Source organism: Ambystoma mexicanum, chromosome 8, assembly GCF_040938575.1.
Source record: "Ambystoma mexicanum isolate Mex_15411 chromosome 8, UKY_AmexF1_1, whole genome shotgun sequence".
NCBI classification, from domain to species: domain Eukaryota; kingdom Metazoa; phylum Chordata; class Amphibia; order Caudata; family Ambystomatidae; genus Ambystoma; species Ambystoma mexicanum.
The window spans coordinates 1,682,496,634-1,682,521,650 of record NC_090929.1 but is presented as its reverse complement, the minus strand read 5'-3'; the positions used below and the strand labels follow the sequence as shown (position 1 = coordinate 1,682,521,650).

The window sequence follows — 25,017 nt, the reverse complement described above, 5'->3', positions numbered from 1 at the left end:
GGGCTGCCACAAAAGGAAGAGATGTTTATTGCAGGGCTAAAGACTTTGGCCCTCATAGTCCCAGAACTAAAAAACATGGATTGGAGGATTCCAGCAGAATTCCTCTTCCGCCCCATAGTGTGTCCGAATGCAACACCAGGGACAGTGGTGTCGTTGGACTTGCACGCTGTGCAGGTATCAACGAAACGGATCGCTGTGATTGGAATAGACAGAGAAGGATGTGAATGGCGCACCGTACTGTGTACAAACGCCAACCTTGCCCTACGCGAGGTAACAGATGAGGATCTCTTTTCAGACACAGAAGTAGATGGTGAGATAGTAATGGAAATAGCGATGCCCTGTGACATTTTGATCCAAGCCAGAGAGATCCCCGTCCAATTGATGGCAGTGGTAGGAACACCACCGTCGTTTTTTGATGACGACATGAGGCTAGTACCAAACAATTTATGGACAACAGGCCCACATGATGTGGGACTGTTGCATGGAGTACAACCTGTGAGAATAAACCTAAAACAAGGAGCTATCTTACCAAGAGTTAAACAGTATCCATTGTCCCGTGAAGCTGAAGAAGGGATAAAAGAGACGATAAATGCACTACTAGCACAAGGAATAATAGTGCCTTCAAACTCCCCATGTAACACATGTATTTATCCAATCAAAAAAGCAAAGGGGGGATCTTGGCGGATGATACAGGATTTACGCCCCCTCAATGATGTAATACAAAAAGAGTTCCCTCTAGTTCCGAACCCTGCATCCATACTATGCAGTATCCCAAAAACAGCATCACATTTTACAGTGGTGGACTTGAAAAACGCATTTTTCTCAATACCTCTGGCTGAAGAGAGCAGATACCTTACAGCGTTCACACTGGGGGGAAAAAGATATGAACACTGTAGACTGCCACAGGGATACTGTGAGAGCCTGAGCATATTCAATCGCATATTGCATGAAGACTTGGGGAACCTATCAGTAGAGAGTACGATTATTCAGTATGTGGACGATTTATTGGTGTGTGCACAAGACAAAGAAACGTGTAGAAAAGATTCAACAACTCTCCTGACTTTACTGGCCAACAAAGGATACAAGGTAGACAAGGAGAAGCTACAGTATTGTCTGCCTGAGGTCCTATACCTGGGACAGCTCATATCGAAAGATGGAAAAAGAATAATTCCCGACAGGGTAGAGGCAATAAGATCGGTAGGAGAACCCACAACAGTAAAAGATATGCAGAAATTTTTGGGGATGTGCAATTATTGCCGAGCATGGATATTAGATTATGCAGCATACACCAGGCCCCTCCTACAAGCACTCAAAGAAGCACAACAGGAGAATGTAAAAATAAAGTGGTCAGAAGAAATGCGCACATCGTTCAAAACACTGAAAGAACTAATTTCAAGCGCTCCAGTACTAGCAAACCCTGATTATGGACACGAATTTTACCTATTTTCCCATTGCAAAGGAACACTTATGACAGCGGTGCTAACACAAAAGACATCCTTGGGACACAAGCCCCTGGCTTACTATAGTGGTACTTTAGATGCTGTAATGCAGGGTCATTTCGCGTGCGAACAATCGCTCGCAGCAGCCGCATTTGCGATTGAAAAAAGTGCCACAATAGTAATGGGATGCCCTGTGACATTGTTTGTGGAGCACTCATTATTTGCAATACTTGAAAGATCTAAAAGCACACTGACCACACAGCGGGCAACAGCATACGAGATTATATTGTCCAGCGCCAACATTCACATAGTGAGATGTAAAACAGTGAACCCCGCCACCTTCATTACAGAAGCATGCACAGTAGAAGATATGCAAAATCACGACTGCGCAACCTACACAGGAGAAGGAGGGGAGGGCACAGTGGTGTGTGAAAACGCTCTCAGCGAGGGGGAAGTGTACTTTGTGGATGGGTCCGCATCAATTGATATGGACACGGGAGAAAAACATGTTGGCATGGCGGTAGTGAGATTAGAGGAAGGTGAGTTTGAAACATTAGTACAGTACCGCCTCCCGTCGCATTACTCTGCACAGGCAGCAGAACTGGTTGCACTCATAGAAGCACTACACGCAGCACAGGGCTGTGCGGTTACAATATACACAGATTCAGCTTACATGACAACGACCGTACATGGAGGTCTAGCAAGATGGGGCCGTAGGGGTTTCAGAAGGGCAGATGGAACACCAGTACAACATGCAGAATTGTTAAAAGAATTAATAGAGGCCCTACAAAACCCTACTGCCGTAGCAATAGTGAAGTGCCAGGCCCATACCTCCAACTCAGATGTTGTGTCTTTAGGGAACGCGGCAGCAGACGCTGCCGCCAAGGAGGCTTCCTATTTCCAGAAATACGACACCGGTGAGTTCATGATCAAGAACGCAACAACTAAAGAACTGTCAGAAGGATATAACATGATGTCCCTATCACAAATACTAGAATTACAGGAAGAAGCTAGTGCAGAAGAAAAACTAACATGGACAAAACGGGGATGCAGCCAATCAGGGACAGACCTACTATGGCAGCAAAATAACTCAGGGAAAGTGGTAATGCCACTGCAATTGCTAGAAGTTGCGTTTCAACAGTTACACTTCCCCGCACACAACACTAAGCAGCACATCGCAGCAGAGATACAGGAAGAATGGTTTGTGCCCTGTCTCCAGGAACATGTGTCTCGATTGACAATCGAATATACAACATGCCAAATATACAACTCAGGAATGACATTACGCACACTCCGGGGAACAATTCCCAAACCCATTGGCCCCTTCAGAGAACTGCATATAGATTATGCAGACATGGGGGAAAGGTGTAATGGCTCGCGGTACATGATCGTGGTAGTGTGCCCATTTTCAAGGTGGGTGGAAGCGGGACCATGTGCGCGACCTGATGCCAAAAGCGCCGCCAAGTTCCTAGTAAGGGAAGTGTTCCCGCGCTGGGGAATTTGTGACGTAATACGCTCAGACAACGGCTCTCACTTTGTGAATGAACTTTTCAAGGAAGTTACCACGTTATTGGGTATCAAACATAAATAATGTTCGATTTATCATCCACAAAGTAATGGCGTAGTGGAAAAGATGAACGGCCTGTTAAAGGGCAGATTATCAAAACTATGCTTTTCATTAAAGAAAAATTGGATTTACTGTCTACCCCTGGCTCTATTTGAGTTGAGAAATCAACCAAGTAAAGACCACCACTTGTCCCCACACGAGATCGTGACTGGGAGACGAATGAACACAGCACACTCTCCACTGCGTGAACACTCAGATGCTCACAGAAGCGCCGCAATATTGGGGGATGAATTCACAGACTACCTAAGAAAATTAACAAGGGCAGCGCGCGCAATATCAAAGCAACTGTCCCCACCCTTCACTAGAGAAGAGGGAAATGTAACGGGATCTGTCGCGGAGCCAGAGCAACAGCTGCAGTTAATGCCAGGTGATTCAATCTATGTCAGAAGCTTCGTGCGTCGGTGGAATGCACCACGATTTCATGGCCCATACGAAGTAATATTTTGCACGCCCACAGCAGTAAAGTTGAAGGGTTTGCGATACTGGGTGCACTTAACCGACGTACGAAAAGCATACAGCAATGTATACGAGGAGATAGACGAGGAGGCACAGACAACAGCAAACGATGCAAATGAGTAGGATGTCTAAATATCGGCTTGCGTGAGTGTGTGTGTGTGTGTGTCAACACTGGACCTAAATGGAATACTGTCAGCACTGGAATTGAATGAAATAATGCCTGATAAGGATATCAAAAAAAAAAAAAAAAAAAATGTGTGTGGAATTTCTTTTTTTTTTATCTAGGCGAATGATGTATAACTAGTGAAATAATAATATTATAACTTGTATATACCCTTGTCTGTGAATACCCCTCCCCCGCACCCCCACCCGCTTCCATTCCCCGTCAAATGTATTGGCACAGATGGTGCCAACAAAACGTTTACATGCATGCACTTAATGCACTTTTATATTTCAAACAGGAGCTTCCATGGCATCTAACGGGCAGCCTGCAACGGATAGAATTAGTAGAATGAGAGAATTAGTATATGAAAGATGTAGATATTCGTATGAGTGTGGATTATCAGTATGCATCACATTGTTTTTTATGATGATGTTTGGCTTGGTTACATATTGGTTTATAGCGTTCATCTCTATCGAGATGTACGAGGGGGGAGGGAGTAATAACACTACTGGACCAATTAACAGTACCAACGGGCCCAATACAACTGCAGATGTCAATACCAGGGAAGGTGATTTTTTGATATGGGACGGAACTAAACTTGTCTGGGGGTATCATACCACACCATCAAGTGTTGTGGCCACAAAAAGAGAAAAGCCACATGGTGAAATACAGAGCAACACAGTATCTCCACCAGGGGTATTCAGTTACAATGCCCATAGTCTCAACGATCGAAACCCGTCTGCCATATCATGGTTGTATGACACCCCCACCAGCAAACTTGCCCACATTCCAGAAAACAATCTGCCAGATAACGTCGGAAAAGAAAACGACAAACTACTAAAAATACACGAAATACTATATGATGAATGGGCCCAGGGGGGCGGGAATGAGAAAGGGGGGGTCTAGTCTGCCCACTGCTCAGGGGGGTGGGAAATACATGAGTAACAAGAACATCAGACGAAAGAGAGAAACAGGGAGGAAGAAGTATGATGAGTATTATGGGCTAGGTCTAGATAAGATGGAAGACCCACGACACCCCCATCAAACAAATAAGTGGTATGCAGACATGAGTGCCACAGCTAAACAGACTACAAATGAAAGCCGTTATGTCTGTTCCCTCATCCCCCATGCATCAGGTACACCCAAAGTATTGTTACCCAAAGAGTTGCCTATTGTGGATGCCCAATGTCTCCTTCATCTCACGCTGTGCAGGATTAAGAACACCTTCCAGGCACACGAAGTGACTTTTCGAATGCTGCAGAACGAGAAAACCTGTTACCCAAAAACGACAGGAGTAGTATGTTTAAAAGAACCATTTTTTGTGATAGAAGGGACACTTTTTTCTGACAACAAACGGAAGGATGAAGAAGTGCTGTGCAAAGCGGAAGCACTAAGAGGTGTGGCGCCGGATAAATTACAGTGGATAGAAGAAACGTGTACACCGGTATGGAGAGAACACATCTCGAAGCTAACTTGGGTAACTGCCATTGAAAAGCCATTCAAACTACAGAGCGAGATGGACTATAACCTGTGCTTTAAAGGGGAAGAGAAAACCCCCATGGGAGCAAACAAGAACTGCAACAAGACCCTCACCATCCCGGACTTAAAGAAAGGGACTGCGGCCCTCATGGACACATACTGGGTGTGCGGCAAACAAGCATACCTACACCTCCCCCAGTCATGGAGTGGCAGCTGCTCAATGGCCACTCTACACTCGGCACTAATGGTGATACCAGAAAGCCACATCGATGGGAGCAAAAGGACACAGGAACGCGTGCAGAGTGTGGCTCAACCCACTGCAGAGACACAAATATATGTCCTGTCTTCTGGAAGCAAGGGAGAAGTGCTAACCCGTAAAAGACGAGCATCAAATTACATATCAAAAGCATCATCAGAACTATTGGCCCAGATCCCAGACAAATATCGATTATTCAGCTCAGCAGAAACATTCTTCGCCTCACTAGTCTCAAGTGTCCAAGCAAGGGCAAATGCAAAATGGCTCCAGATAACACGTTGGGAACTGATTCAGCTGGCGAACGACACTGAAGAAGGATTCAATATCATCAGAGTCGAACTAAGAGCTTTACGACTAATGACCATGCAAAACAGGTATGTCCTGGACCTGTTGACAGCGATGGACGGTGGTGTTTGCCGAAAAATAGGAAGTGCCTGCTGCACTTTCGTACCTTCCGAAGACGCAGAGAATGGCTCCCTGTCCCATGTAATCGAAGCAGTCCACAACCTGGGAGAAAAAATGAAAATGGAAGGTGGAGCAGAAGCGAGCACCTGGTTTGACGACATCTTCTCCTGGGTTCCTTCATGGCTTGGAACAACTGTGAAATTTTTAATACCAGCTGTTGTGTTCCTCCTTCTACTTTTTTGCCTGTGCCAGGTGGGTCTTCGAGTCGGTGCCAACGCAGTACCAAACGGTGCAATGATGATGGTGACAATGGGCAACTCACACGGTACAATGAAAACAATGCAAGAAGCACAAGTACAAACAGGAATAGATAATTCACCCAGGTACCAACTGGTGCCCATATACCACGATAAGGATATTGTAGATAAGTTGTGGCACACCACCATCAAAGAGCCTCGTATACTAGAATGGTATGAGGAAGTTTGGGTAGATTTAGAAGCAGATGGTGGGTGCATATATCTAACATGTACTCCAGATGAATATGCCCGGAGAGGTGAGAGCTTAAGAGCAGTGTGCAGGGCATGGATGCCCATCAAAGGAACTCCGGCATGGGATGAGGCAGTGATGGACGAGGCAGAATGTAGGAGGATAGAAGATTTAAAGAATTCGTTACTTAAGTAACGAAAGGGGGGAAATGTAGGGGAGGACTGGTCCAAAACGACCCCCCTCGCCTGCACTTTCTCCCCAGGTGAGGACTGTGGCTCTCTTGGGCGTCTCCTCGTGCCACCCGGGCCCAGGTGGTGGAGGGCGCGCCCACTGGAGACATTGCCCGCACGTATTAATTGCCCGCACATATCGAATGCCCACATCTATTGATCACAACACAAATTTAGTTAGGCCCAAAAACCATTCTCTGCCCAGTAAAGATGGTGTGAACTCAGCGCACTGTAGCGCGGCCCCCACCCTTGGAGAACATCCCTGTTGCCGCAGCACCCTGGTAGATCCGCTGCGAGCCCGTTCCCACGAGCCAGAAGGACATGAGCCAGTGTAATGCTCTAACATTGTAACAGTCACCTTCCGTAGTGTATCGTATCATCGCTCCCAGCATGACCCGGCCAGCAGGCTTAGGCAAGATACAATGAACAGTAAAATGGTCGTCACAGGCCTGACAATCCTCATATATTTATGTTTAAACTACTTGCAAAGGATGCTTTCCTCTCATAAAATCCCTTATATTATAAAAGCCTGTAAGATGTATAATTAAAAAGAGATCATGCCCCCATGATATAAGCAACAATGAACATACACCATTGCAGTTGGATGTTAATAATAAAAGAACGCACCAAGAATCTATTTGTTACACGTATCACTGAGATACTTACACCCCATGGGCTCGCGCCATAACTAAAGCTAATGCTGCTAGAGTACACGAGAAAGCGGATGCAACTATACTATGAACTCATTAAAGAATGCGCAAGAGTACACGTATCATGTGTGAATGTCTGAGCCCCTCATATGCAACCACCGTCACGGACGGTGGCGGGTCGTTTTCTATGTACTCCACTGATCCAACCACTACCTCATTTACCGCAAATGTATATGCATGTAACTAAAACCCTGTAGCTGCTAGAGTGTAATGTACAAATATGATGCTCGATCTGGGTATAATCGAAACGCACCCAGCAAAGGTTAAAAGCATGTTTTTGACGTGATTCTAAATAAGTATTATAGAAAGTGTTCAAATGTTTGCGATGTCTTTACTTGTATTCAGCAACACACGAGGGAGATACCTTTGTGAAATACTTGCAAGGCCATTCCCCCTCCCACCCTGTGAAGGCTGCCAAAGGCATGAGAGCAGAAACCGCGCCGCGCTGCTTTACCTCCCCCAAACCAGACTGGAGCCGCTTCAAAGATTTGTAACCCCCTCTGTAGCACCCAAGGCCACCACCCGCCACCTGCATTATTTACAGCATAGCAGTAAACCTCACAACCCACCAGACCACCTCAGACCTACAGCCCTGTGCAATAAAGACACCCCACGCTTTGACAACACACAGCGGAACATCCATAACAACTTCTAACAAAGCAGAAAGACATGTACCGCCCGTGCCAGGCCCTGAAGCTTAGCCCCTCGACCTATGGCCCCGGTCAACAGGACACTGGTAACCATGCCCTGACGTATTGCCTCCAGTCCCCTCACAAGGTGCATTCCTCCTGTGTTGCATTAACCTGTTGCATAACCTATTGTAAGATTTACTGAAGAAGATAACACTAAAACTGCTTGAATGACTGCGGTGTGCATGGAATAGGGCTAATAAGTCAGGAAGAGACATTCATCTCTGCCACTGGCCACAATGGCCCCACAACACCGCCTGGATGAACTCCGCCACCCCGCCAGGCCCAGCCCAACCCACGAGGCTGCCCAATGACGTCTTCCAGCCAAAGCCAACCACATCACAGCAGCACCTATAGTTAGTCGTCGCCACCCAATCCCCATGAATTTGTGCCCCCTATAGTATGTAGGTTTTGATGACGTTTTTTGTAAATATATACGCCTGTCTTTGCTATTGTCAGACAGAGCGCTCTCGGAGTTTGCAGAGTTCTTTGCATGCCCAATTCTGATTGATAAACTCCCATTTACGCTCACCCGCACTCTGTCTTGGCCTTATTCCCATTTTGGGAGAGTCCTTCATTGTCTCTCATTGCGGGGAGGATCGTGCTGTTTGGGGACGCTTGCCTTCAGTGGTGACCCCGATAGCGTGATTTTTTCTTCCTAAACTCCTTATAACCGTCCCCGTTTGGCACGAGAATCTCCGGTCGAGAAGGGATACGCACGGTGAGCCGGCTCCGGGAGGCTGCCCGCCAACGGCGACCGGCACACTAAGAAGTGCGCACTCAATGAGAAAGGGTACGGGATCCCGATTGGAAAAAAATCCCCTTTGAGTGCCGCTCGCCGGAGCCAGGGGCTGACCGTTGAGTTACCGGTGACACTGCCTGGACGGACCCAGTTTCGGAGACTATCGGTTCAAGACGGGCACGTGAGTACTGAGTGTGAGCGATCGTAAAGGGAGTGGGGAGAGAAGGGTAGGACAGGGAACGTGAAGGGGGTACGAAGATATACTAAGGATTACTCTAAAATTTCCTTTCTTTTTCTTTTTCTTTGCATATGGCCATTAGGATTACGAGGTGAAAAAAGAGATAGAAGTGACGGGAACCTAGCTCCGAAAGGGGGTGGAAGGCGGCGCCGCATAGTGCTATATTGACTAGTGCTGGGAATATATGACGAAGTGAAATACAAGATAAAAGTGTTCAGCAAAAGGGGGCACTGAGAATATATTAGTGATCGCTACTACTTCTTTTTCTTTTTCTTTAGGGGTAGGGGGAGAATAACAACGGAATTAGCACAAACTTGGGAGAAAAATAAGAGAACAAGGGTCCTACTAGGGGGGGAGAGAAGGTTAAAACCTATAAATATATGCACATGTGCTGAGCAAGATAGACAGGGACAGCCGGCTAGGGAGGAAAGGGAGGGCAGCGTGACTGGTGTACGGAGTGTTACCAAGAGGTGTGTGCACCTCGTATGTGTTAAGGGATAACTTTGTCATTTGCGAATGTGTAAAACGGCTATGAACGTGTAATTGTCAAATGGTCATGGTAAGTGTGACCGGATAAAAATTCTTTTTGAAGCAACGCTGAGAAAGTGACGTGAGTGGGTACCCTTTGATTTCCGGGTTGATAGTGTCAAAATAAATGATGGATTGCTCTTGTATGTGTCCCCCGAAGAGAACAAAGTAGAAATTGTGTACAGACAGTTTTTGTATCGAACAATTAAGGGAGGGAGAGCCCAAGCGAGCATAACACTGGAAGTGGAGTAGAATACAAAAAGTAATATCTATACTATAGTACCATTGGAGGTGTAGAGATACAGAGACACATAAGCACCAGGGGAGCACACAAAGATGGGGCCTGAAACACCATTATCACATAGTTGTAAAAGCCTTCCAGGGCACGCGGAGCGGATCAAGAAATACCACGACCAATGGGTAACCGAGCTGAAAGGAGAGGGGCTACCCCAGATATGGCCAGAGGGAGGGTCATTTGACAAAAGCGTTCTAGATATGGTGATGACATGCATTTTCTTGAAGTACCGAGGGAAACAGCTGCAGAATAGGATGGAAATATTAGATCTTTGGCGGTTATTCGAAGAGGTGCCACCGCCTAAAGCGCCAGCACCAAATCCTGATCTCCCATCTACTACAGACAATCCACTGGTATTACAGAAAGATATCAAAGAATTGCCAGGTGTCACACCACCAGTGGAGGTAATAAGTTTATACCCGATATTAAAGAAACCTGTACCCGCAGAAGGATACAGTGACCCAACGTATGTACCTCCCCCGACAACTACCACACCCCACCGGCCCACTGCACCCCCACCTTATGAAAGTAAAAGGGAGCGAGGCCAGGTGGGTACACATAGGGTGGACATAGAGAAGCTCACAGATGATTTAGAATCAAGACTGACGATAGCAAAGGATGAGCTCTCTAGGATAAAAGACATATGTGAACGGACAGCACTAGATGCACCTAGATCAGGGCGCACGTCCAGAGCGCTAGGTGAAAATAGAAAGCCCGAAGAGGGGTGGAAAAAAGGCGAGATTTTGTTCAGAATTGAGGAAGAACCAACGCGAATAATAGAAGTAGGTCCCGGAGAGGGAGATAGTGCAAGCGAAGAAAGGCGGGGGGGAATTAGAGAGGAGTTGCTATGTGACATAAGGGACGAGGTAGAAGAAAATGACAGGTTGAGTATGGCGACAGGAGGGGGAAGCGAAGGAGGGGAAGGTACGTGTTCGCTGAGAACCCTGGATGATGAGTGGACGGGGCGACTAAGGAACAGAGTGGGAAAAATCGCATCACTAGGGACATCAACAGATCAACAGGGTCCGGACGGAACGAAAAAAGGAAGGCTACAGCTCCCATTGATACACAGGGGAGGAGGGAGGCCTAACTATACCCCATGGGCACAGATGGATAAGGCCAATTTATTGAAGTTATTGCCCCCGTTGTCAGGAGGGGCAAGCAAGTGGATATACGCCTTTGAGAAACATACTGCCGGGGTACCCCTAGCCATAGGAGATGTGAAAAGTCTACTGGTATCAGCGGTAGGTGACCAGGCCGAGAGGGTATGGGTTAAAGCCGGTTTCCCGGGAGTAACGTTAGACTGCGACCGCCATGATGGGGCATCCTTTAACACGGTGCGTGCCAGGGTGTGGGATGCCTTACGCGAAACATTCCCAGACACACCGGACTTGCAGTCAGTGATGCAGTGTACAATGAACGACGGGGAAGAGGCTATGGATTACATTTTTCGGGTCCAAGAGATGTGGAGAGCAGAAACGGGCACGCCCTGGTATCAATCGACATCTTTATTTTACTTCATTATAAAAAGAGGGCTCCCAAAGGAAGTACAGAAGGCGCTTGACAAGATAGCAGGTATTGAAGCAAAGGGATGGCCAGAAATTCAAAGCATAATAGTACACCATTGTAAAAGAATAAAGGAGAGGGAGAAGGAGGTGGCGCAGAAAAGATTGGCAGACGAGGCGAAGTTAGTACAGTCAAAGTTAGTGAAGGTTGCAGCAGCAGTAGCCGCGCTCCCACACAGTAGGGAGGGAGATGAGGAAGAGGAGGGGCTGATAGCAATACAAGGAAGGATGGCAACTAATTGGGCGGGAACAGGACAGCGGCAGTGGGACGAGCAGGAGCAGGGTGGAGGTCTGCAGTGGCAAGAGAGGACCCCTCGAGGGGGACGAGGTGGGTACAGGAGCAGAAGAGGAGGTGGACCACAGGGGTATGGAGGAATGGGAGGAAGTGGATGGCAGGGTCCACGGGCCCCCAGGGGAGTTGCTGGAACTGTGGGCGATGGGGACATTACTCCAGGGAGTGCAGAAGTAGACAAAACAACGGGTTCCAGGAGGTGGAACAGTATGGCCATCCCCATCCGGGAAGCCCATATGGCCTTCCGATGGGACAGCAGCAACTGAGGGACCCAAGCCAGGGTAACACGAGCCAACAACAGGGACCCCAATACAGAACACAGAACCACCCACAAAACATGCCTAACAACGACAGCATGCAATATACACCAGGCAACCCTTTCGCGACAGCAGCTAACGGGGCCCCCGCACCAGCACCCTATAACGGCATGTCAGTGGTCTCAGGTAACGTATTTAATGAAGGGGGGGCCATGAGACACCCCGCATAGGACAGCCCACAGAGAACACTTGCGTGTCCAGTTCTATCTACCACCCACAGTGCAGCAGAGGAACCATTGGTGGGGGCGCAGATAGGAGACAGGCAATTTATATTCATGGTTGATTCGGGAGCGGAGAAATCATGTGTCAGAGAGGGCCGATTCCCGTTATCTAACAGGAAGTTAGAGACGCAGGGGTTCTCTGGGGCTGTAATTGAAGTTCCTTACACGGAAGCTTTGGATGTCACCATAGGGGGCAAAACCGTAAAAGCACCCTTACTGTATTATGAACAGTCCCCGATAAATTTGCTGGGGAGGGATCTAATGAGTAAACTTAACATGACCATATCATTTACCGAAGGAGGAATAGTGTGTTCTACACCCGGGATATGTCCCTTGCGTGCAATGTTGGTAGTGCAAGCTTACACAACCACACAGGAGATACGAGGGCTGCCACAAAAGGAAGAGATGTTTATTGCAGGGCTAAAGACTTTGGCCCTCATAGTCCCAGAACTAAAAAACATGGATTGGAGGATTCCAGCAGAATTCCTCTTCCGCCCCATAGTGTGTCCGAATGCAACACCAGGGACAGTGGTGTCGTTGGACTTGCACGCTGTGCAGGTATCAACGAAACGGATCGCTGTGATTGGAATAGACAGAGAAGGATGTGAATGGCGCACCGTACTGTGTACAAACGCCAACCTTGCCCTACGCGAGGTAACAGATGAGGATCTCTTTTCAGACACAGAAGTAGATGGTGAGATAGTAATGGAAATAGCGATGCCCTGTGACATTTTGATCCAAGCCAGAGAGATCCCCGTCCAATTGATGGCAGTGCTAGGAACACCACCGTCGTTTTTTGATGACGACATGAGGCTAGTACCAAACAATTTATGGACAACAGGCCCACATGATGTGGGACTGTTGCATGGAGTACAACCTGTGAGAATAAACCTAAAACAAGGAGCTATCTTACCAAGAGTTAAACAGTATCCATTGTCCCGTGAAGCTGAAGAAGGGATAAAAGAGACGATAAATGCACTACTAGCACAAGGAATAATAGTGCCTTCAAACTCCCCATGTAACACATGTATTTATCCAATCAAAAAAGCAAAGGGGGGATCTTGGCGGATGATACAGGATTTACGCCCCCTCAATGATGTAATACAAAAAGAGTTCCCTCTAGTTCCGAACCCTGCATCCATACTATGCAGTATCCCAAAAACAGCATCACATTTTACAGTGGTGGACTTGAAAAACGCATTTTTCTCAATACCTCTGGCTGAAGAGAGCAGATACCTTACAGCGTTCACACTGGGGGGAAAAAGATATGAACACTGTAGACTGCCACAGGGATACTGTGAGAGCCTGAGCATATTCAATCGCATATTGCATGAAGACTTGGGGAACCTATCAGTAGAGAGTACGATTATTCAGTATGTGGACGATTTATTGGTGTGTGCACAAGACAAAGAAACGTGTAGAAAAGATTCAACAACGCTCCTGACTTTACTGGCCAACAAAGGATACAAGGTAGACAAGGAGAAGCTACAGTATTGTCTGCCTGAGGTCCTATACCTGGGACAGCTCATATCGAAAGATGGAAAAAGAATAATTCCCGACAGGGTAGAGGCAATAAGATCGGTAGGAGAACCCACAACAGTAAAAGATATGCAGAAATTTTTGGGGATGTGCAATTATTGCCGAGCATGGATATTAGATTATGCAGCATACACCAGGCCCCTCCTACAAGCACTCAAAGAAGCACAACAGGAGAATGTAAAAATAAAGTGGTCAGAAGAAATGCGCACATCGTTCAAAACACTGAAAGAACTAATTTCAAGCGCTCCAGTACTAGCAAACCCTGATTATGGACACGAATTTTACCTATTTTCCCATTGCAAAGGAACACTTATGACAGCGGTGCTAACACAAAAGACATCCTTGGGACACAAGCCCCTGGCTTACTATAGTGGTACTTTAGATGCTGTAATGCAGGGTCATTTCGCGTGCGAACAATCGCTCGCAGCAGCCGCATTTGCGATTGAAAAAAGTGCCACAATAGTAATGGGATGCCCTGTGACATTGTTTGTGGAGCACTCATTATTTGCAATACTTGAAAGATCTAAAAGCACACTGACCATACAGCGGGCAACAGCATACGAGATTATATTGTCCAGCGCCAACATTCACATAGTGAGATGTAAAACAGTGAACCCCGCCACCTTCATTACAGAAGCATGCACAGTAGAAGATATGCAAAATCACGACTGCGCAACCTACACAGGAGAAGGAGGGGAGGGCACAGTGGTGTGTGAAAACGCTCTCAGCGAGGGGGAAGTGTACTTTGTGGATGGGTCCGCATCAATTGATATGGACACGGGAGAAAAACATGTTGGCATGGCGGTAGTGAGATTAGAGGAAGGTGAGTTTGAAACATTAGTACAGTACCGCCTCCCGTCGCATTACTCTGCACAGGCAGCAGAACTGGTTGCACTCATAGAAGCACTACACGCAGCACAGGGCTGTGCGGTTACAATATACACAGATTCAGCTTACATGACAACGACCGTACATGGAGGTCTAGCAAGATGGGGCCGTAGGGGTTTCAGAAGGGCAGATGGAACACCAGTACAACATGCAGAATTGTTAAAAGAATTAATAGAGGCCCTACAAAACCCTACTGCCGTAGCAATAGTGAAGTGCCAGGCCCATACCTCCAACTCAGATGTTGTGTCTTTAGGGAACGCGGCAGCAGACGCTGCCGCCAAGGAGGCTTCCTATTTCCAGAAATACGACACCGGTGAGTTCATGATCAAGAACGCAACAACTAAAGAACTGTCAGAAGGATATAACATGATGTCCCTATCACAAATACTAGAATTACAGGAAGAAGCTAGTGCAGAAGAAAAACTAACATGGACAAAACAGGGATGCAGCCAATCAGGGACAGACCTACTATGGCGGCAAAATAACTCAGGGAAAGTGGTAATGCCACTGCAATTGCTAGAAGTTGCGTTTCAACAGTTACACTTCCCCACACACAACACTAAGCAGCACATCGCAGCAGAGATACAGGAAGAATGGTTTGTGCCCTGTCTCCAGGAACATGTGTCTCGATTGACAATGGAATGTACAACATGCCAAATATACAACTCAGGAATGACATTACGCACACTCCGGGGAACAATTCCCAAACCCATTGGCCCCTTCAGAGAACTGCATATAGATTATGCAGACATGGGGGAAAGGTGTAATGGCTCGCGGTACATGATCGTGGTAGTGTGCCCATTTTCAAGGTGGGTGGAAGCGGGACCATGTGCGCGACCTGATGCCAAAAGCGCCGCCAAGTTCCTAGTAAGGGAAGTGTTCCCGCGCTGGGGAATTTGTGACGTAATACGCTCAGACAACGGCTCTCACTTTGTGAATGAACTTTTCAAGGAAGTTACCACGTTATTGGGTATCAAACATAAATAATGTTCGATTTATCATCCACAAAGTAATGGCGTAGTGGAAAAGATGAACGGCCTGTTAAAGGGCAGATTATCAAAACTATGCTTTTCATTAAAGAAAAATTGGATTTACTGTCTACCCCTGGCTCTATTTGAGTTGAGAAATCAACCAAGTAAAGACCACCACTTGTCCCCACACGAGATCGTGACTGGGAGACGAATGAACACAGCACACTCTCCACTGCGTGAACACTCAGATGCTCACAGAAGCGCCGCAATATTGGGGGATGAATTCACAGACTACCTAAGAAAATTAACAAGGGCAGCGCGCGCAATATCAAAGCAACTGTCCCCACCCTTCACTAGAGAAGAGGGAAATGTAACAGGATCTGTCGCGGAGCCAGAGCAACAGCTGCAGTTAATGCCAGGTGATTCAATCTATGTCAGAAGCTTCGTGCGTCGGTGGAATGCACCACGATTTCATGGCCCATACGAAGTAATATTTTGCACGCCCACAGCAGTAAAGGTGAAGGGTTTGCGATACTGGGTGCACTTAACCGACGTACGAAAAGCATACAGCAATGTATACGAGGAGATAGACGAGGAGGCACAGACAACAGCAAACGATGCAAATGAGTAGGATGTCTAAATATCGGCTTGCTTGAGTGTGTGTGTGTGTGTGTCAACACTGGACCTAAATGGAATACTGTCAGCACTGGAATTGAATGAAATAATGCCTGATAAGGATATCAAAAAAAAAAAAATGTGTGGGGGATTTCTTTTTTTTTTATCTAGGCGAATGATGTATAACTAGTGAAATAATAATATTATAACTTGTATATACCCTTGTCTGTGAATACCCCTCCCCCGCACCCCCACCCGCTTCCATTCCCCGTCAAATGTATTGGCACAGATGGTGCCAACAAAACGTTTACATGCATGCACTTAATGCACTTTTATATTTCAAACAGGAGCTTCCATGGCATCTAACGGGCAGCCTGCAACGGATAGAATTAGTAGAATGAGAGAATTAGTATATGAAAGATGTAGATATTCGTATGAGTGTGGATTATCAGTATGCATCACATTGTTTTTTATGATGATGTTTGGCTTGGTTACATATTGGTTTATAGCGTTCATCTCTATCGAGATGTACGAGGGGGGAGGGAGTAATAACACTACTGAACCAATTAACAGTACCAACGGGCCCAATACAACTGCAGATGTCAATACCAGGGAAGGTGATTTTTTGATATGGGACGGAACTAAACTTGTCTGGGGGTATCATACCACACCATCAAGTGTTGTGGCCACAAAAAGAGAAAAGCCACATGGTGAAATACAGAGCAACACAGTATCTCCACCAGGGGTATTCAGTTACAATGCCCATAGTCTCAACGATCGAAACCCGTCTGCCATATCATGGTTGTATGACACCCCCACCAGCAAACTTGCCCACATTCCAGAAAACAATCTGCCAGATAACGTCGGAAAAGAAAACGACAAACTACTAAAAATACACGAAATACTATATGATGAATGGGCCCAGGGGGGCGGGAATGAGAAAGGGGGGGTCTAGTTTGCCCACTGCTCAGGGGGGTGGGAAATACATGAGTAACAAGAACATCAGACGAAAGAGAGAAACAGGGAGGAAGAAGTATGATGAGTATTATGGGCTAGGTCTAGATAAGATGGAAGACCCACGACACCCCCATCAAACAAATAAGTGGTATGCAGACATGAGTGCCACAGCTAAACAGACTACAAACGAAAGCTGTTATGTCTGTTCCCTCATCCCCCATGCATCAGGTACACCCAAAGTATTGTTACCCAAAGAGTTGCCTATTGTGGATGCCCAATGTCTCCTTCATCTCACGCTGTGCAGGATTAAGAACACCTTCCAGGCACACGAAGTGACTTTTCGAATGCTGCAGAACGAGAAAACCTGTTACCCAAAAACGACAGGAGTAGTATGTTTAAAAGAACCATTTTTTGTGATAGAAGGGACACTTTTTTCTGACAACAAACGGAAGGATGAAGAAGTGCTGTGCAAAGCGGAAGCACTAAGAGGTGTGGCGCCGGATAAATTACAGTGGATAGAAGAAACGTGTACACCGGTATGGAGAGAACACATCTCGAAGCTAACTTGGGTAACTGCCATTGAAAAGCCATTCAAACTACAGAGCGAGATGGACTATAACCTGTGTTTTAAAGGGGAAGGGAAAACCCCCATGGGAGCAAACAAGAACTGCAACAAGACCCTCACCATCCCGGACTTAAAGAAAGGGACTGCGGCCCTCATGGACACATACTGGGTGTGCGGCAAACAAGCATACCTACACCTCCCCCAGTCATGGAGTGGCAGCTGCTCAATGGCCACTCTACACTCGGCACTAATGGTGATACCAGAAAGCCACATCGATGGGAGCAAAAGGACACAGGAACGTGTGCAGAGTGTGGCTCAACCCACTGCAGAGACACAAATATATGTCCTGTCTTCTGGAAGCAAGGGAGAAGTGCTAACCCGTAAAAGACGAGCATCAAATTACATATCAAAAGCATCATCAGAACTATTGGCCCAGATCCCAGACAAATATCGATTATTCAGCTCAGCAGAAACATTCTTCGCCTCACTAGTCTCAAGTGTCCAAGCAAGGGCAAATGCAAAATGGCTCCAGATAACACGTTGGGAACTGATTCAGCTGGCGAACGACACTGAAGAAGGATTCAATATCATCAGAGTCGAACTAAGAGCTTTACGACTAATGACCATGCAAAACAGGTATGTCCTGGACCTGTTGACAGCGATGGACGGTGGTGTTTGCCGAAAAATAGGAAGTGCCTGCTGCACTTTCGTACCTTCCGAAGACGCAGAGAATGGCTCCCTGTCCCATGTAATCGAAGCAGTCCACAACCTGGGAGAAAAAATGAAAATGGAAGGTGGAGCAGAAGCGAGCACCTGGTTTGACGACATCTTCTCCTGGGTTCCCTCATGGCTTGGAACAACTGTGAAATTTTTAATACCAGCTGTTGTGTTCCTCCTACTTTTTTGCCTATGCCAGGTGGGTCTTCGAGTCTGTGCCAACGCAGTACCAAACGGTGCAATGATGATGGTGACAATGGGCAACTCACACGGTACAATGAAAACAATGCAAGAAGCACAAGTACAAACAGGAATAGATAATTCACCCAGGTACCAACTGGTGCCCATATACCACGATAAAGATATTGTAGATAAGTTGTGGCACACCACCATCAAAGAGCCTCGTATACTAGAATGGTATGAGGAAGTTTGGGTAGATTTAGAAGCAGATGGTGGGTGCATATATCTAACATGTACTCCAGATGAATATGCCCGAAGAGGTGAGAGCTTAAGAGCAGTGTGCAGGGCATGGATGCCCATCAAAGGAACTCCGGCATGGGATGAGGCAGTGATGGACGAGGCAGAATGTAGGAGGATAGAAGATTTAAAGAATTCGTTACTTAAGTAACGAAAGGGGGGAAATGTAGGGGAGGACTGGTCCAAAACGACCCCCCTCGCCTGCACTTTCTCCCCAGTTGAGGACTGTGGCTCTCTTGGGCGTCTCCTCGTGCCACCCGGGCCCAGGTGGTGGAGGGCGCGCCCACTGGAGACATTGCCCGCACGTATTAATTGCCCGCACATATCGAATGCCCACATCTATTGATCACAACACAAATTTAGTTAGGCCCAAAAACCATTCTCTGCCCAGTAAAGATGGTGTGAACTCAGCGCACTGTAGCGCGGCCCCCACCCTTGGAGAACATCCCTGTTGCCGCAGCACCCTGGTAGATCCGCTGCGAGCCCTTCCCACGAGCCAGAAGGACATGAGCCAGTGTAATGCTCTAACATTGTAACAGTCACCTTCCGTAGTGTATCGTATCATCGCTCCCAGCATGACCCGGCCAGCAGGCTTAGGCAAGATACAATGAACAGTAAAATGGTCGTCACAGGCCTGACAATCCTCATATATTTATGTTTAAACTACTTGCAAAGGATGCTTTCCTCTCATAAAATCCCTTATATTATAAAAGCCTGTAAGATGTATAATTAAAAAGAGATCATGCCCCCATGATATAAGCAACAATGAACATACACCATTGCAGTTGGATGTTAATAATAAAAGAACGCACCAAGAATCTATTTGTTACACGTATTACTGAGATACTTACACCCCATGGGCTCGCGCCATAACTAAAGCTAATGCTGCTAGAGTACACGAGAAAGCGGATGCAACTATACTATGAACTCATTAAAGAATGCGCAAGAGTACACGTATCATGTGTGAATGTCTGAGCCCCTCATATGCAACCACCATCACGGACGGTGGCGGGTCGTTTTCTATGTACTCCACTGATCCAACCACTACCTCATTTACCGCAAATGTATATGCATGTAACTAAAACACTGTAGCTGCTAGAGTGTAATGTACAAATATGATGCTCGATCTGGGTATAATCGAAACGCACCCAGCAAAGGTTAAAAGCATGTTTTTGACGTGATTCTAAATAAGTATTATAGAAAGTGTTCAAATGTTTGCGATGTCTTTACTTGTATTCAGCAACACACGAGGGAGATACCTTTGTGAAATACTTGCAAGGCCATTCCCCCTCCCACCCTGTGAAGGCTGCCAAAGGCATGAGAGCAGAAACCGCGCCGCGCTGCTTTACCTCCCCCAAACCAGACTGGAGCCGCTTCAAAGATTTGTAACCCCCTCTGTAGCACCCAAGGCCACCACCCGCCACCTGCATTATTTACAGCATAGCAGTAAACCTCACAACCCACCAGACCACCTCAGACCTACGGCCCTGTGCAATAAAGACACCCCACGCTTTGACAACACACAGCGGAACATCCATAACAACTTCTAACAAAGCAGAAAGACATGTACCGCCCGTGCCAGGCCCTGAAGCTTAGCCCCTCGACCTATGGCCCCGGTCAACAGGACACTGGTAACCATGCCCTGACGTATTGCCTCCAGTCCCCTCACAAGGTGCATTCCTCCTGTGTTGCATTAACCTGTTGCATAACCTATTGTAAGATTTACTGAAGAAGATAACACTAAAACTGCTTGAATGACTGCGGTGTGCATGGAATAGGGCTAATAAGTCAGGAAGAGATATTCATCTCTGCCACTGGCCACGATGGCCCCACAACACCGCCTGGATGAACTCCGCCACCCGGCCAGGCCCAGCCCAACCCACGAGGCTGCCCAATGACGTCTTCCAGCCAAAGCCAACCACATCACAGCAGCACCTATAGTTAGTCGTCGCCACCCAATCCCCATGAATTTGTGCCCCCTATAGTATGTAGGTTTTGATGACGTTTTTTGTAAATATATACGCCTGTCTTTGCTATTGTCAGACAGAGCGCTCTCGGAGTTTGCAGAGTTCTTTGCATGCCCAATTCTGATTGATAAACTCCCATTTACGCTCACCCGCACTCTGTCTTGGCCTTATTCCCATTTTGGGAGAGTCCTTCATTGTCTCTCATTGCGGGGAGGATTGTGCTGTTTGGGGATGCTTGCCTTCAGTTTTCATAGATCAGACTTGTCTAGCAACCTCATCAGGGTAGAAGAGAGGAAAGGAGGAGAAAGAGGGACGGGGTAGTTGAAGCAGGGTCAGCAGGCCGGGAAGGAGAGGGGAGAAGAGGGGGAACGGAGGAGAGAGTGGACAAGATGTCCTGGGTTTTAGAGATAAAGTAAGAGGCAAGGAATTGCAAAGAGCCTGGGAGGCGAGAGGAGGGGTGGAGACTGCAGCAGGGTTGGCCAGCTCCTTACAGATTTTAAAGAGTTTGGCCGAGTTGTTCGAAGCCGCAGAGACACAAGCTTCAATGTGGCCTATTTTCTTCGTGAGGACAGAGTCGGCATTGCCTTTAGAGCAGGTGGCAGGCCAGTTTGTCAGAGGATGAGCAGGAAGACCTCCATTTCCTCCCAGCCGTCCTCACTTGCGTTTAAGTGTAGCTAGGTCAGAGTCATACCAGGAATTACACTTGACTTTGGACTTCAAACGGATCCTCATGACAGGGGCAAGAACATCAAGAGTGGCAGAAATAAAGGCGTAGAGCAGGGACAGGGCTGTGTCAGGGTGTGATTTAGCCTGAGGTGGAGGCAGGCCCGGGGCGGTGGGGAGAAGGTGGCAGTGAAAGCCTTGATTGACACACGCTTCATGGGTCAGCTGTCAGAGTAGGTGGGTGGCAATCCTGGGGTAGGCTTGGCTTGGGGGAGGAGATGGAAAGATGAGAGGAGGCAGTGATCACTCCAGGAGAGAGGAGTGGTGAGGGGAGTAGAAAGGGGGAGGCCGGAGGAGATCAAGACATCAAATGTGTGGCCGGCGGAGTGAGTCGGGCCAGAGTGGAGGATAGAGAGGGAGAGTGAATTGCATAGGTCACGAAAGAGCACATATGAGCAACAGGGAGAGTCAAGATGGATGATGAGATCACCAAGGAGGAGTTGAGTGGTTGAGGACAGGAGGGAGAAGAGGTCTGCCCGCTCAGAGAGAAAAGAGGTAATTTGACCAGGGGGCCAGTACAGAGTAGCAATAGTGAGAGAGTGGCTAGAGGAGAGAGAGAGCCTGCAGACAAGGCATTCGAAAAAGAGTAAGTCTGAGTCGGGATGATCGAGGCAGGAATCCACTCAGGGAAGATCAGGGCTACACCCCCTCCAGGCCGGTTGGATCTGGGGGCGGAGAGGATCTTGTAGCAGTCAGGGAGGAGAGTGTCAGAACTCGTGACATAGCTAGCCATGCACCAGGTCTCGGCAAGACAGAGGACATTGAGGTTAAGTTCTTCTAGGAGGTGGCAGATGTCAGAGGAGCCTTTGACTGCAGATCGAGAGTTGAGTGGCAAGATGGAGAAGGTTGCCATCATTAAAGACCTTCCGAGGAGGGTTACAAATCAGAGATACGCCCGGCGGAGGTGTGAAGGGAGCTTGAGATGGGGTGGAGGCGGAAGGAAAGGAGGGCAAGGTAGCCAAGGTAGGAGAGTAGGGGACAGCTGGGGATGAGAGGAAGTTGATGAGGAGGGGGGGGGAACCGTCTATCAAAAAGGAGATTAGCCTGAGGGCCTTGCACCATGACAGTGCCATTCAGGTAGACATTAATGATGACTTTGGAGGAGTCAGAAAAGTCCATGAGGACTTCCCAGCGGGTGCCACCATTAATGGGAGAGGTAGGGATAGAACGAAGCACAGAGATCATATGAGGGGTCCAGAGATCTGGCGAAGGAACAAAAAAGAGGTGGTCAGTGAGGGTTTGTCTACCAGAGGCGCTTGAATAGGTATCAGCGATGGGGAGACCAGGGTTGGAAGCCAAGATATTCTTTTAGAATTTCTGCTTACCAGACTTAGTGAGAAGGGAAGGATAGTTAATAGAGAAGCAGTTTGAGTAGGTAGGAGAAACAGCCAACGCCATGAGCAAGTAAAGAAGGGAAGGCAGTAGGAGAAAGATGCAAGAAAAAGAGTAGGGAGCAGTCACTGGGTTAGCAGGTTACAATATAGTGGCAAAGTAATGTGGAAAACAATCAAAATTTCAATTACTCAAACATTTCATAGGAATGAACATATGGAGGTTGGCCTTTTGTTTTTGTCAAACTGTAATAACAGCGTATTCGATCATTACTTTTGGAAGAAAAGTAGCTATTGGCGAAGAAACATTTGAATATGATCGATAAGGTTTGTATTTTAAGATTTGCGACATGTACTGCAAGTGCCTCACATCAAGGGGATGCTTCATGCTGGCTTGGCAATAACTAAGGCGAAGACAACCAGCATGGCTTTATTTTTTGCCTGATGTATGCAGGTTGCTACTTAAGTGATATAAGATGCCTAAAGCCATTGAAGCAAAGCGATGTCCTCATTCGTGTGAAGGCTGCACCGGACAGTGGAGATTAGCCAAACATGATGTCTATTTGGAGTTCATTATTGATGGGAAGTTTTATTTATGGACATTTATGCACCTCTATCTGATTAAATGATTCATGAATACATATAGGTTTTAGAATTGTTATGGACAGCGCCTTTTGGGGGAAATTATGAAGCAATATTTCGATGTTTGGATGGATGGGTCTGTCCGAATCCGAGATCTAGTTATGCGCATGGTCACCTGATGATATTGTAATAATCAGGCATGCAAGCTATATGGGAGGGACGTTCATGAACACACTCCTCCCACAAGAGATCCTTTCAATCAGATCCCCTGAGAAGGGATCCTTCTAGGACTCGTGCTAGAAGTGCATTCTCCCATCAAGCACTACACCAGAAAACATAACATTACACAAGACCAATCAAAAACTATTTTTATAATACTTATGAGCAATAACTAGATATACTACATTAGTAAATACACAATTAAAGCATGGCAATATGCAGATGAACCAGAATAAACAGCATCCTGCACAGTTAAATACCATCCTGCCGGAATCCTATGCAAGAATTAGCAACTTGAAATGCAAGATGGCGGAGCCGAATACAGTGCCAAGACAGGACCTCTAAGAAGCTGTGCTGTCAAGGCAATGGCTCTTAGATGCACAATGTATTTACAGTGGGAATGTGAGCTGCAGGAAGCTGCTCATGCGTTTCTTCACTCTTCCGGGCAATGGAGCTTAGAAAGAGAAACAGTGACAAGGGAAATGGCTTAATAGTAGTTCATAGCAGTTCTGATAAAAAGGTGCTTCAAGTAGGAGTTGTGATCAGCGCAATGAGTTTGTAAGAGCGTAATTTGCTCATCAACGGTGGCAATGATGAGAACAGGTTTATAAAATGCTTCTAATCATACAAGATGTTTTCAAAGCAGAAGTTGGTCATGCAATAGAAGCGCCCCCTTGCAGACAGCTATGTGGCATTCGTGCTCTGGGTTTATACTAGAAGACGCAAGCCCCTCACCTCTGTTTACACTCCTGCACTTTCTGCACCTCCTTGAGCGGGATTGACCGAAGAGGATCCTTCTCCTGCAGGAAGAGAGAGAAACAAAATCAGTAATGGGCTTTTTTTTGGATTCTCATCTGAAGCCAGACTTATTTTGTTTTTTTCAGAGGACTCTTTGTAGGGAGGGCTTTGAGAAAGAAGGCAACGGTATGTAGCACGCCCACCAAGTCTTAAAGCAACCGGGTCATTTCACATTGCCAACACAATAGGACGCGAGCAAGGGTATAGGTTACAGACAAATGCATAGCTTTTAAACAAGTGTAATGCATAGCCAAGGACAGCTAATGGACATAGCTGTTCCAATTAGGGCCCCCATACTCGCCTACACCATTATTATAGGGAGCCAAATATGAAACTCAAACCAAAATATTTTCCCCAATGATCACAGAAGTGCATCATTTTCAAAGATAGTCTCAGAGTTAAAGTGCCAGTCACAATCAGGACCAAACCCGCCACTCAAAATACAATTCATAGTAAAAATGCAAACTTTATCACAGTGGTCCTTCAATTAGCATTAAAATGAGCCAATTTCAACACTATGGTTTCACCTT

The 25,017-nt window shown here is 46.8% G+C and overlaps 1 protein-coding gene across 5 annotated transcripts in view; it reads right to left on the bottom strand.

The window, feature by feature from the left end:
- PLEKHA1 (pleckstrin homology domain containing A1) overlaps positions 1-25,017 on the bottom strand; it is a 749,116-nt gene that overhangs the window by 165,007 nt on the left and 559,092 nt on the right. For all 5 annotated transcript variants that reach the window (XM_069611983.1, XM_069611981.1, XM_069611982.1 and 2 more), the window contains one exon: positions 24,425-24,489. In XM_069611983.1, the coding sequence (XP_069468084.1) occupies positions 24,425-24,489 (65 nt within the window). The remainder of the gene's footprint in view (positions 1-24,424; positions 24,490-25,017) is intronic.